General features: G+C 45.6%; 1 protein-coding gene across 2 annotated transcripts in view; it reads right to left on the bottom strand.

The window, feature by feature from the left end:
- The window catches only part of stk24b (serine/threonine kinase 24b), a gene marked incomplete at its 3' end in the record, with an annotated part of 35,002 nt that extends 21,866 nt beyond the window's left edge, over positions 1 to 13,136 (bottom strand). For both annotated transcript variants that reach the window (XM_084327540.1, XM_084327541.1), the window contains exons 1-4: positions 12,257 to 13,136; positions 8,469 to 8,699; positions 4,178 to 4,234; positions 636 to 744 (exon numbers count right to left, since the gene is read on the bottom strand). In XM_084327540.1, the coding sequence (XP_084183666.1) occupies positions 636 to 744; positions 4,178 to 4,234; positions 8,469 to 8,699; positions 12,257 to 12,301 (442 nt within the window). In that variant the 5' untranslated portion in view covers positions 12,302 to 13,136. The remainder of the gene's footprint in view (positions 1 to 635; positions 745 to 4,177; positions 4,235 to 8,468; positions 8,700 to 12,256) is intronic.
- Between the last annotated feature and the right edge of the window lie 1,740 nt (positions 13,137 to 14,876).

Genomic DNA, 14,876 nt, shown 5'->3' with positions numbered 1-14,876 from the left:
TCTACTTAAAGCAAAGCATCAGACAAATCAAAACAACTCTTAAAGGAACACGCCAACATTTGGAGAAATTACCGTCTTCGCTAGAGAGAGATAAGAAGATAAGATACCAGTTTCCTCTCTGTGCGTTCAGTAGAAAGCTATCTAGCTGCATGTTAGCCTAGCTTAGCACAATGAATGGAAGTGGACATGGCCGGTTAGACTTTGAGAGAGAGCTGTTAGTTGGACAATGCCTAGGCTAACCAGTCATGTCCGCTTCCATTCATTGTGCTAAGCTAGGCTAACGTGCAAGCCAGATAGCTTTCTACTGAACGCACAGAGAGGAAACTAGGTATCCATCTTCTTGTCTCTCTCCGACGATGAGCTAATTTCCCAAAATGTTGGCGTGTTCCTTTAAGACCAAGCATCAGACCAATCAAAACAACTCTTAGAACGGTGTCATGTAGCCACCCAAGTACCTCAATACAATTAACCATAATATGAAACATTATAGCCTCTATCATTTCTGAATCCACAGTTGGAATCCCGTCAATACCATTAAATACCACATGGTCTCTGCGTGGCACTGACCACCACCGCTAACGTGGTTACATCGGTCAGGCCAGACCTGTGCTGCTGCTGCTGCCGACGGTAAGCACCTTTGATATCCCTGTGGATCTTCTTCTCGGAGTGGAGGTACTCCAGCCCCTTCAGGATCTCCCTCAGGATGGTGGCGATCTGCAGCTCGTCCAGCGCCCCGGGCTCCAGCTGGGGGGCGAGAAGAACGCAAAGTGTGAGTCGTCAAGGGCACCGGGCACTCAGTGGTTATATAGCACTGCTGCCTCACACAGCAAGAAGGTCGTGGGTTCGAACCCCAGCAGGGGGGCCTTTCTGTGTGGAGTTTGCATGTTCTCCCCTGTGTTCGCGTGGGTTTCCTAGTGGGTACTCCAGGTTTCCTCCCACACCATAAAGACATGCATGGTAGGCAGGGACTACAGATGGAAACTAGCTCATTAGCTCAAATCTTTATTTATACAAAATAAATAAACAAACTTTAACTTAAACACAGTTTGAAGTAGAGCCCGACCGATTCATTGGTTGGCTGATATGGGCCTGTCACAGACATATCGGTATGGACCGATATGTTGGCCGATAGGTGCCGATATTAACACATTCGGGGCCAGACCCGAGATATCTCGGGTTAACTCGCCATGCGCTGGGCGCCAAACCCAAGATATCTCAGGTTTTAATCGTTATTTCTTTTATTCGCTATTGCCATTCATAATTCATCGGGGCAGCCTGTTGCAGGCTGTTCTGAGTGTGTGAGATCGCAGACGGTCAATACCGCCGCCTAACGCCTTGCGGCCGCTGTTGCACTCCATTTGAAACAATGTAGTTTGTTTTCTGGGCCAAGCTGAGCCGTGCGGGCGGGGTTTAAATACTCCGGCAAGACAAGCGCTTACAACGATGCATCAAATAGCCCCCCCCCTCGTTCATATGCAATGCCGGATAACGTGGGACGGACTACCGCGACCAGTACTTGGAATGGCGATCAGATAATTGGATTATTCTTTTTGCATTACATCAGAGACATGGTAAGGACTATATATATCCAATCTTGCGTTGATCCGATATTTTGATCCCGTGATCGAAGCCTGTCTGTGTGGAATGTGTGTGTGCTGTGTCCCGTTGGTCATCATCACGGCACGGATGGGCGCCCCGCTCTAAACCACATTTCATGCTTGCATGAGGAAGGATAATACCGATAATCTAGCGTTGATTTCAGGATGATTCGATAATCAGGCGAAAAATTACAACGTGATAAGTGGATTTCACTAAAGGGCTGTTTTCGCATCTTTTCCTGGGATTACTCAGAATCACCCAAACTATACTCATATTCACCACGGTATAAAGCGGAAATGTACGTATGACATTTTTTTCTGTTTTTTGCATGTTGACTGGAAGAAACTCACTGACAATCGACAACGTTATTAGATCCATAGCTATAATTTTTTTTTATCCACTTTTCTCCTCTTTTTCTTCCATCCCAATTCCACTGTGCCAATTCTCCCCTCCCCTGTCTTGAACGTTGCTCGCATATGCCCCCCACTGGCCGGTTGTAGGGAGGATAGAGGCCTTGCATCACTCCGCCGACAGCCGGAGTCGAACCCGGTGTCTCTTGCGTTGGTGACGAGCGCAATGTCCGCTGAGCCACCCAGCCGCCCATAGCTATAATATTTAATATAGTTTTCAGCACTGCAAACACGGCATTCTCCTCATTGAACAAAGCGCTGGCACACAACGGCCCAATGCCCATAGCGCCCTCTGGTGTCCAATGTGTTAAAGCTTTTTTTTTACAGAACATAATGCAGAGAAAAATGCTTGGGGTCAGTCATAATACTCAGTCATAATACTCAGTCATTGTTTAACTCAGTCATAATACTCAGTCATTGTTTACATATAACTCAGTCTTAACCCTTTCACCGCCGCGCTACCAACCGGTTAACCCTTTCACTGCGACAATACACAGAAGGTTAACCCTTTCACTGCCACATGACAGAAGGTTAACCCTTTGCTATCACACAACCGACGTAAAGGGTTAATCTTCTGTCATGTGGCAGTGAAAGGGATAATACTCAGTCATTGTTTACATATAACTCAGTCATACCATATGACAAAAAGATTATAAAAGAAGGTGGTTGAAAGCAGGTCTGAACGATTAATCGATTTTTAAAAATCGAAATCACGATTTGGAATGATGCAATTAGCAAATCGCAAAAAAATAAAAACATCGCAAATCTTTATTTCTTTTTTTTCTTCAATTTATTTAACCAGGAAGTCCCATTGAGATACAAGATCGGTTTTGGGAGAGGGAGGTAAGGGTTTTTAGATTGTGTGTTGTGACGTTTAGACTTCAGAGAGGGAGAGTAAAGTACAGAAAAAAGGTACCGTTGGGTACCGGTATCGATTCCCAGGTAAAAAGAAACATTTTCAGGCTCTGTGTCCCGAACAGACCCACCGCGTGGGCCAGATGCAAGCCGCATTTTACAATAAACCTCTGTGGGGCTGCTTAAAAAAATATATATATATATTATAATCGCAAATTTAATCGCAATCGCAATATCTGTCTGAAAAATCGCAATTAGATTATTTCCCAAAATCGTGCAGCCCTAGTTGAAAGTCTCTGTCAGGAGTCTGTCAGTATGACAGGGAGGTTTCAAGTCCATTAACACTTTCAATGCCCACGACGTGATATGACGTTTTATCAGCCCCCCCCCTGAATGCCCACGACGACAATTATTGTTTTATTTTTTTATTAGCAATCTGAATTCATATTTCATCAACCGAGTCTCCCGTTGGTAAACCAGCCCCATCAGCAGCTCAGAATGGAAAAAGCGCCCCCCTATCGTCTATCCCTGAAAACTGCACATCAGTCGCTTAGACTGACCTGGGATCAGTGATATGTAGAGGCGGGGCCAGCTGGCTCCCTGAGCTGGCGAGACGTCTGCTCAACATGGAAGTGATCGCGGGACGGGAATCAGCCTGGAATATATATTCACAGTAGCCAATCGATGGTAGACAGTAGTGATCGATTTTTGGAATGGCGATCAGGAATTGGAATGATCTTTTTGGAGAACATCTGATCTGGGGTAAGGAATCTATTTGACCAGTCTTGGGATAATCAGAGTTGTATTCGCTGAGATATCAGCGTTTGCCCTATGTGTGTGTGTGTGTGTGTGCGCGATCGCTTTGAGGAAATCAGAGAATCGATTTTCAGCTCGCGGCCCCAGCGTGCATACGTACACACTATCGATTATACTATCGATAATCTAGCGTTTATTTGAAAACTATTCATAAATAGGCCGAAAAATTACAACGTTTTTGTGTATTCTAGAATATTCCAGTAAAGGGCGTTTATCATGGAATCTTTATATTTTCCTTGAAAACGAGGGCTTTTCAAAATGCTATAAAACGAAAATGAACCGATAAAAAAACAATCCGCTTCGACAATGTTGACTGGAAAACGAGTCATTGATAAGCGACGGGCAGATTAGACACATAATTTAAAACATAGATTAGGCGTTATTAGCGCTAACATTGAAGTGGATGGTGGGCATTCAACCGGTAAATCAAGATTAAGCTTGGGCTCTGAAAGTGTTAAGTACGGAGCTGCATGCAGCCTGATGACATCATCACTTACCAAATCTAATGCTGAGCCACCACCTAGATACTCCATGATGATCCATAACTTTGAGTCCTGAGAGAGAGAGAGAGAGAGAGAGAGAGAGAGAGAGAGAGAGAGAGAGAGAGAGAGAGAGAGAGAGAGAGAGAGACAGACAGACAGAGAGAGAGAGACAGAGAGAGAGACAGAGAGACAGACAGAGAGAGAGACAGAGAGAGAGAGAGAGACACAGAGAGACAGACAGAGACAGAGAGAGAGACGAGACAGAGAGAGATGAGAGACAAGAGAGAGACAAGAGAGGGAGACAGAGAGGAGACAGAGACAAGAGAGAGATGAGAGAGACAAGAGAGAGATGAGAGAGACAAGAGAGAGAGACAAGAGAGGGAGACGAGAGAGGAGACAGAGACAAGAGAGAGATGAGAGACAAGAGAGAGATGAGAGAGACAGAGAGAGAGACAAGAGAGATGAGAGAGATGAGAGAGACAGGAGGGAGACGAGAGAGAGAGAGACAAGAGAGAGAGATGAGAGAGAGAGACAGAGACAAGAGAGAGATGAGACAAGAGAGGGAGACGAGAGAGAGAGACAGAGACAAGAGACAGAGAGACAGAGAGACAGAGACAAGAGAGAGAGAGAGAGAGAGAGAGAGAGACAGGGAGAGACAGACAGAGAGAGACCACGATGACGTGAGATTAGTCATTAAGTATTTAGGAAGTTATATTCTGATTAAATATTCACAGCCAATTGCTCGACTGGATACCGGCTTTATTGCAAAGCAGTGCAGCACATAAGAGGAGCGGAGCGCTCCTCCTACACCGGTCACGGCGACACCGAGGGTAATTAAGTATTTCATTTGGAATATTCACAGCCAGTCGATAATACTGAACACTGGCTTTTTACTGCAGGCGGTGTGCGGCAGTCGGCAGCATTAATAAGCAAGTCATGATGGCAGTAATAATCACTGGTGGGCGTCTTTAAACAAACTCCCCTCCGCTTAATCCATGTTTAGTTTGGGATTATCCAGGGAAGCGTAGTTAGAGGAAGAAGAATCCCACTAGGTTGCTCAACTTTTGCACCGTTTGGGGGTTGTGTTGCGAGTAGGAAACGTGCAAAAACATGCAACTCAAGTCAAGCTGTGACTTTAACCTGCTCGGCCTCCTCGGTGGATATAGCGCTTAGCGGCTCGTACTCTCATACTTAAAAGGGAACACGGCAACATTATGGGTAATGGGCTTACCGTCTTCTCCAGAGAGAGAGAAGAAGATAAGATACCAGTTTCCTCTCTGTGCGTTCAGTAGAAAGCCATTCTTGACGGACCACTAGCCTAGCTTAGCACAAATGAATGGAAGCGAAGCCTAGCTATTGGCCAAAAACACCTCTCCCGGAGGTTTAACCTAGGCTAGTGGTTCTATTAATTTGTGCTAAGCTAGGCTAGTGGTTCTATTAATTTGTGCTAAGCTAGGCTAGTGGTTCTATTAATTTGTGCTAAGCTAGGCTAGTGGTTCTATTAATTTGTGCTAAGCTAGGCTAGTGGTTCTATTAATTTGTGCTAAGCTAGGCTAGTGGTTCTATTAATTTGTGCTAAGCTAGGCTAGTGGTTCTATTAATTTGTGCTAAGCTAGGCTAGTGGTTCTATTAATTTGTGCTAAGCTAGGCTAGCTTGCAGCTGGGTAGCTTTCTACTGAACGCAGAGAGGAAATTGGTGTCTATCTTCTTGTTTGACTCTGGAGAAGTTGGTAAGCTAGGATATCAGGATATGTAGGATATCAGGACGATACCAGGCTAAAAACAGATACTTGTCGATGAACACACACACCACACATTCTGCACTCTCGCACACAAACACACCACAGGTCACTTTAAACACATAAGAAAGGGTCACTTTAAAGGAAATAAAACATAACTGGATGTTTTAGTATATTGTATGTATATTGTATAGTAGTGTACATAGGACTCATTGCCTTTTAATTCGTAAGCTTAGCATTGTATTGCATTTTATCTTAGTACTTTTATCATGTCTATTTTATTATCTATTCTATTTTATTCTATTATTATTTGTATTTTTTGCACAATCGAAGCGGGCATGGCCACCTTCATTTCACTATATGTCTTGTGTATGTATGTGACGAATAAACCTCTTGAATCTTGTGTAGGATATCAGGACGATACCAGGCTAAACATATAATCGGTATAACATAATCCAAAATCCAAGATGAATGATTACATTATTTTTTTTTGCCTACTTTTTCTCCTCCTTTTTCTGTGATTTTTTCCCCATCCCAATTTCCTCTCGTGCCAATTCGCCCTCCCCTGTCCTGATCGTTGCTCGCATGTGCCCCCCACTGGCCGGTCGTAGGGAGGGTAGAAGCCCAACACATCTTTTCACCTGCCAGCGCGGACTCTCATTGGCGAGGTGCAACGTGTGGGAGGCTCACACTACCCCCGCCATTTCCCGTCTCTGCTGTGCAGGCGTCCCCAACCGACCTGTAGGAGTCGCTGTTTACAACGACCAGATTACCACCCATCGACTTCCACCCGCTGACTCTGCCAATTGAGTCAGTATGACAGCCGGCCCAAGCCGGAGGCAACGCCGACAGCCGGATTCGAGACCGGTGTCTCTTGCGTTGGTGACAAGCGCAATGTCCGCTGCGGCACCCAGCCGCTGAATGATTACATTTTCTATGTTTCTGTCTAATGGGATCAAAAATGTACCATATTTCAATGCGTTTTGTCTGGTGAGCCCAACGCAATGGTCCTAAGTCTGTACTCCGTATATCGGACAATGCTGAAAAGTGTAAGACTCAGAATTGACCCATCTCAAACCCTGCACCTTTTCTTGATCCTCCAACCACACGTGTTGCGCAATTGGATTGGAGGATCAAAAAAAGGTCTTACACTTTTGAGCATTGTCCGATACGGAGTACAGACTTGAGACCATTGCGTTGGGCTCACCAGACAAAACACATTGAAATATGGTACATTTTCTGTCATCGGTGCACACCGAACATCACCGACAAGCCGCTGGTCCAAACGCTTATCTGACACGGCGGAGGAGGGGCCGCCAACACCATGTCCAGTGTAGGTGAAGGAGATCAATCAGATTGATACCAATAAAATATCAATAAGAGTGGTATTTAAGTCAAGGGGTCCACAGTTGTATTGCAGTCGAAGGGAGATAACACACCAATCCCTGGTGAGGATCTGCTCATTGCGTGTGTGTGTGTGTGTGTGTGTGTGTGTGTGTGTGTGTGTGTGTGTGTGTGTGTGTGTGTGTGCGCATGTGTGCTATGCCTGGGACTGACCCAAATGCTTAAAAGCTTCAGTTGTTACCATGGTAATCGCTGCCAACATCAAGATTTAAAATGCTTAGCTTCTTTTTTTCCACTCCAAAAATGTGCCAACATCAGCATGAGAAATAGCCGATAGGAATAATAAATTAAACGTTTCATTTTGAAAAGCAGTTCTCAAACAACGATGTTTATTTGAAAACATTTAGAAGACCCATCCAGCCCCATAGCTGTCCTCTAACCTCGCAGACCTGGAAGAACGAAGCTTTTCGATTATTCACCGATTGAATACCTCAGTCGAAGAACCACAAACATAACTCCCGTTGTTACGCTTCCAGGGGAACAATGTTTTCGAGCGCCATTATCTGAAGACTGCACGTTACTACCCCTTTCACTACCACACTGCATAAGGTTAACCCTGTCACTACCACACTACAGACGGTTAACCCTAACAAACCAAACCGTTCTCGAAAATCGGTCGAAAATTTAGCAAGCTATGGTTATTTCAATAGTACATGCACCAGACATTCATGTTATGAGTGGGCCTGTGGCAAGATGGCCGCCATATGGCAACGTCGGTCTCCATTGGCCAGCGAAGCGGGTGAGTCATCGAGCCTTTATATACGTCTATGATCAGTAGGGTCGGGCATCGTTTGGATTTGAACGATTACGGTTCCGATTCCGATTCTCCATTTCGATTCCTGTTCTAAACTATTCTCGATTCCGATTCTTTGAGGTGCAGGTCAAAACAGGTCACAGCTTATTTCGCAGGAGATTTTTTATTTAATTTTTTGAAAAATCTTTACTTTTTTTCATACTATTCACATTGTCAGTTGACTTGATACAGTTTATTTTGGTTGCTGTACTGTAACTAGGGTATTAATTAACAGAATCGAAATTAAGAATCTAAATGCAAATATGTTACGGAAGTTAGGAACCGGTTCCTATTAGAACCGGTTCTCGGTGCCCAACCGTGATCAGGACAGCCCTGAGGTCGAAGACGTGTCCAACCCGGCGGCCCTCACCTTCAGGTAGGAGCCGTAGTACTTGGTGACGAAGGGACTGTCGCACTGGCTGAGCACCGTGATCTCCTGCTGGATGTCCTCGATCTCGTCCTCCGCCTCCTCCAGGTCGATGATCTTGATGGCCACCACCTTCTGCGTGCGGTTGTCGATGCCCTTGAACACCTCGCCGAACGAGCCCTTGCCAATGCGCTCCAGCTTGGTGAAAAACTCCTCCGGATCCGCTTTGGCATTCTGCAGAGAGAACAGGGAGAGGGGGAGGGAGGGAGGGAGGGAGGAACAGAGGGAAAGGGAAGAAAGGAAGGCCGGGACAGAGGGAAAAAAAGGGAATGTTTGAAAGAAAACAAAACGTTGGGGGAGTTAAAAGCAGAAACACCAGCAGGAGACTCAATGGCCTGACTCTTAGAAAATAATCACTTACACAACTGACTGTGTCTGAGAGAGAGAGAGAGAGAGAGAGAGAGAGAGAGAAGAGAGAGAGAGAGAGAGAGAGAGAGAGAGAGAGAGAGAGAGAGAGACAGAGACAGAGAGAGAGAGAGAGAGCGAGAGCGAGAGAGAGAGGGAGAGAGAGAGAGAGGGAGAGAGAGAGAGAGGGAGAGAGAGGAGAGGGAGAGGGAGAGGGAGAGGGAGAGGGAGAGGGAGAGGGAGAGGGAGAGAGAGAGAGAGAGAGAGAGAGAGAGAGAGAGAGAGAGAGAGATTAGAGACGGGAGTAGGGGTGGACGGTATAAACGGTATACGGTATAAACGGTATGAATTTGCGCTACGGTGTGGATTTTGATTATACCTTCGTACCTTGTGACCGGTAGACTAGAGCAGCTAGTCACAGCAGTAGCAATGACGATTCACTCGACGTTTGCAGTGGTCGTTGCAGTGGCGTGTTTAATTGTACTGAGTTTTTCTCCACTTGCTCACGGACCTTGTCATATACCGTACTTTTCGCACTATAAGCCGCACCTGAATATAAGCCGCAGCAGCTAAATTGAATGATGTGTACATATATAAGCCGCACTGGACTATAAGCCGCAGGTGTTTTAATGTTTAATTACCATATGTAATTAGCATTGGGACACAATACTGTCGGACAAATAACAAGAATGAACTCATTTACAAGTTGTATTAAGTTTAGCAAATAAGGGAACAGATTAATAACATTTCAATGCAGTCAAAAAAGCAATATTTAGATTTTTACATTTTCGGGTTTAGTCACGTCGAGTCACATATAAGCCGCACCGTTATATAAGCTGCAGGGTCGAAAAATGGGGAAAAAAGGTGCGGCTTATAGTCCGAAAAGTACGGTAGTTTGGGCATTTCAATTTGGCTAAGGAGGCTGAGAGGAGACTTGCTTTAGCGCAGCAACGGGCTAACGTTAGCCATTTTAAGATAAATTAATATACCGCGATATATATACCGTTACCGCCTATGCTTCAAATTATACCGTGATATAAATTTTAGACCATACCGTCCAGCCCTAGACGGAAGAGATTAGAGACGGGAGAGATTAGAGAGACAGACAGAGAGTCAGACAGAGAGAGACACGCAGGTGGAGAGAAAGAGAGACAGATGGAGATAGACAGAGAGAGAAACGAGAGGACAGAGAGAGAGAGAGCCAGCAAAAGTATAACAATAGGCCAATAATCCCACCAAGAAAAAAAAAATAGCAGAAGAAACTGCTTTACATTTTCATTCTTTGCAATAGATCCTCTCTCATCCCTTCTTTTAAACACACTGTTTAACATCTGAATCGGCCATCTGTCTGTCTTCACCTGCATTCTGTCACCTGGTCGCCCTACTCTCAAACCTACTATGGTCACGTCGGTGGTGTGGTGTGGTGTGTCTTGCCCTTGGTGTCAGTTCCGGTTAGGGATGGGTACCTTTCACATTTGAACCGATACGGTACCGGTACCTGTGAATCGATACCGGTACCCAACGGTACCTTTTTTCGGTACTTTAGTCTCAAAAAATTTAATTTGCCTACCTCAGTCGTGAAAAAAAGAATCCAAACTTCAAATAACTACAATTTCGACCGTTTTCGGCTTGCCATTGCTCCGACTGCTTTGTTGTTGAATCAAGTCAAATCCTAGGTAAGCATATATTGTGCGTGTGAACGTTGACATGAAAATAAAAAAGCAAAAAAAATAAAAAATATTATTTATTTTTTTCGGTATCTCACTTGAATCGATACTCGGTAGTACCGACGTGTTTCGGTTCGGTACCTCAAAAGTACCGAATTCGATACCCATCCCTAGTTCCGGTGTGCTTTTAGATAATAAAAGATACTCAGTGTCAAACCAAAACACAAGGCCTACATTTTCTTCATCAAAATGTAAGGAAATCAGCCTCTAATAATCCAAACAAAAATAAACAAATGTTGCTCCTTGCTCAGCTCAGCAGCTACTGTCTCCTCGTGAGCCATCATCCTACTCAAGCAGGCCTTGGAACTTTATTCTTGTATAAAAGGGCATCAACTTGGCTGAGAATAACCACTGGACTACATTATCCCAGTGACGAGGCAATAGTCCAACTGAACGTCTGAGTGAGTGAGTGAGTGAGTGAGTCAGAGTGAGTGAGGGAGGGAGGGAGGAATGAATAACCTACTTGAACAGCGCAGGATGTGGACTAAAATTACTGAACTCTCGAGAGGCTGTTATGTGGGGAAACACAAGAGCGGGCGCTGACAACAAAAAAAACGACTTCCTCGTACCACCTCTTTTTAAGCAGGGAAACGGCCAATCGGCCCTTTCCGAGTGTGCCAAGAATGAAAAAAAGGCTTCCCTCTGCAATAAATGGTTAATGTTGATCTGCAAGTTTTGTGGACCAAGAAATACTATCATGCCAGCTTTACTAATGCCCCCATGCCCCCCAATGCAGGACAGACGGGATGGAACTTAATCGACATGGTTATGGACGGGAATGGAATTCATAACCGACACACTGTCACGTTTCCATAGCGCGGTGAGATTGAACACTCAAATCTACTAAATAGAGACACTTTCCGGGACGACCTTGGACGCAAGTTACTGCGGTGCTGATTGATTGCTGCCTAATTACCCTCGATGGTAGCGTTGGTCCCTGAGGTGAATACTATTTGCCTCTATAGTATGCATGAATCCTCCTCTTCTGCATTCTACAGTACCACACCACATCCGGCTACACAATCTAACCATGGAAATCTGCTAATAAAACAGCACTGGGGAATAGAATCTAGTACATGAGCTACTTTAGTACCAGCCGGGACCATTGTCAAATAAAATGATTTAGCCACTACAAGTATCCCCCGCCATAGGCACTGGCAGGAGGATTCTAAAGATAGTCAACGTTGCAGTAACATGGGCAACATGGTCCATGCAAGATGCTTTTGGACACGAGATCCAAATAGGACTAACGTTATGTGACATGTCTGGAAAAATAAAACTGCACTCGTCACTCTCAGTGCACATCACTACACACAGGGAATGTCTGTGATACTCAAGTAACAGAGGATGTGTGTGCACTGCAGTGTGAGTGTGCACATTTAATTCTTTCTTGATTGATTGATTGATTGATTGATTGATTGATTGATTGATTGATAACTTTATTAACAGATTGCAGAATGGGTACAGTACAGTACGGCTCAATACACACAATTGTTAACCAGGGATGTAGACCAGAGAAAGACTTTCGTCTTGTTTACATCAGGGTCCCCCATTTTCAATTCATCATAACATACACGACATACAGATAAGACAGTACTGCTACAAAACATTTAATCACAGAAAAGACATTCAAATGGGCAACGTTTACACACGGCTTACCTGCATCCCTGGTATGTTACTACTCTGGATAGGAGAATGGGCCATGATGATGATGATGATGTCTGTCTGGTTAACAGGACGGGTTTCTCAGCTGGGTTTGTTTACACTCCTCTGTCTGGGTGTGATGCTGTTAGTTAGCAGAACCCTAAACAACCCAACGGTACCGAGCCTCCCAAGAAGAACTAACGCCTCGTCTAGGTTGAAGACAACTTTAATGTGTAGAAGAAGAAGATAAAGGCCCTTCTTCAATAACACACAACAACGATTAACTTGTATTTTATTGGAACAAGTAACCCGAAGTGCTCCAAAAACAGCTGATCAAACAGTGCGATCTCTCCTCCCGAGCAACACTTCTGGTGCCGCAATGTTAGCTTTATTATAGCTACACCGCTGAGCTAACTAGCTAACAACATGCAACACATCTGATCTCCCCTCCTGCAGGCTTGTTGCTACAACTCACTGCGTCAACAATGTTGTCTTCGTGCAGAAGACGAAGTGTTTAGTGATATTGTTCACCGATCACTCGCTGACACTTTCCCCCCCGAATGGTATTCGTCGCTCCTCACACTACTGTCAGCGATGTGTCAGCTGGCTAGCATCGTGGCTAACCCCGCTAGCTACGAGCTAACGCAGAGGACCCGGGTTCTGTCAGCGAGCTGCACACTTCTCCTCTGCATTATTTACCGCAGATAATATAGACACAGAGGTGCGAGCAATTCCGACTACCGAGCCTTTATCTTTCCGCTATAACTTGCTATGTCGGGAACTCTAACGGTCTTCTCTTGACATTTGTGGAAATGACTACCTCCTCCTCGCTGATATTTTGTTTTCTCTCTCTCTCTCTCTCTCGGTCTCACTTTCGTCCCGTGTCCTCGGCCATCTTGTCGGTGCTGCTGCTGCTGCTGCTGCTGCTGTCACGCCTCACTGGGCGGATCCGGATCCGGAGCAACAACAACAACACGGACTCTCTCCTCTCGCCGACTCCCTCATCAGTCTCCAAGAGCATAAATCTGCAGAGCCGCAAGCTCAACGTCTGGGCGGGGCTTCGGGGCTTGTACTCTGTGTGAGGCGGGGCTTCGGGGGCTTGCACTCTGTGTTGTTTCCTGTAAAACCCGGAAGTAGTCAGTTTGTGCCGTTTATTTTTACAAGCTGACTGTGAGGACTCGACAGCGTTTGCATTTCTGTGTTCCGTGTTGCGCGTTAGGGTTAAGGTTAGGGTTAAGCAGGGGTGCAGTGCTGGGCATACACGGTCAAACGACGTTTGGGCTTCGTCACTGAGGCCGAAGTGCGCGCATCCTATTATTATGCAAAGTCTAGGTGATAAGTGCCGGCGCGACGACACAAAAATGACACGTCGCGGCACTTATCACCTAGACTTTGCATAATAATAGGATACCGACAACCAAATACAAGCCCTGTAGGCAGTGGCGGACTGGCCATCGGGACGTTCGGGACGAATCCCGATGGGCCGGAACCAAAGTGGGCTGGTCCAAAAAAATATATATATATAGTTTTTTTTTCTTTTTTTTGGGGCCAGTGTGTGGGCCGCGTGAATATTAAAGGCAACCAACTTGTGTTCGGCTTTTCTCTGATTGGCCCCCGCCCCCACGCGCAGGCAAGCGCACGTCCCAAATGAAATCCAAGGAGCAAGCGAGCGGCAGCGCGGCAACCAACTTGTGTACGCGTTGGGCTGCTGTTCCAAGTCCAACCAACTTGTGTTCAGCTGCGGTAGCAGTGGACATACAGTACACCTCCTATCTATGTTGGGATTATGTTTGGTCATGACAAAACAATAAAAATCGCTACTGTTAGTAATGCTGCCACCACCCACTTCAATGACAGAGCTCTCATATTTTGCGAATGCATAAACTATATCTTAAATTATGGCTATGTGTCTAATATGGCTGTCGCTTATCAATGACTTCGCGACAGCCATATTAGACACATCGCCATAATTTAAGATATAGTTTATGCATTCGCAAATATGAGAGCTCTGTAATTGAAGTGGGTGGTGGCAGCATTACTAACAGTAGCGATTTTTATTGTTTTGTCATGACCAAACATAATCCCAACATAGATAGGAGGTGTACTGTATGTCAAATGTCGGTCATGTGGTGGAAGTGTTTAGTACAGTCACACAACAGAACACCGCTGTAGAGTACAGTCACACAACAGAACACCGCTGGTTCGACCAGCGCTTTTGCCGCGTCTCTCTTTGCGCGAGGGCGTGTGCTAGTGGATTGATTGATTGGCCGTGTGGCCAATCAGAGAAACGCTGAACGAAAAGCTGAACACAAGTTGGTTGCCTTTAATATTCACGCGTGTGGGCCACTAATGTGGGCCGGTGTGTGGGCCAGTGTGTGGGCCTCTAATGTGGGCCAGTGTGTGGGCCGGTGTGAGTCGGTGTGTGGGCCAGTGTGTGGGCCACTAATGTGGGCCGGTGTGTGAGTCGGTGTGTGGGCCACTAATGTGGGCCAGTATGTGGGCCGGTGTGTGGGCCAGTGTGTGAGTCGGTGTGTGGGCCACTAATGTGGGCCGGTGTGTGGGCCAGTATGTGGGCCGGTGTGTGGGCCAGTATGTGGGCCATTGTGTGGGCCGGCAATAAAACAATAAACAAGTT

Source organism: Notolepis coatsorum (assembly GCF_963971535.1).
Source record: "Notolepis coatsorum genome assembly, chromosome: 1".
Taxonomy (NCBI): domain Eukaryota; kingdom Metazoa; phylum Chordata; class Actinopteri; order Aulopiformes; family Paralepididae; genus Notolepis; species Notolepis coatsorum.
The sequence above is the reverse complement of the archived record's forward strand: the minus strand, read 5'-3'. Positions and strand labels throughout refer to the sequence as shown.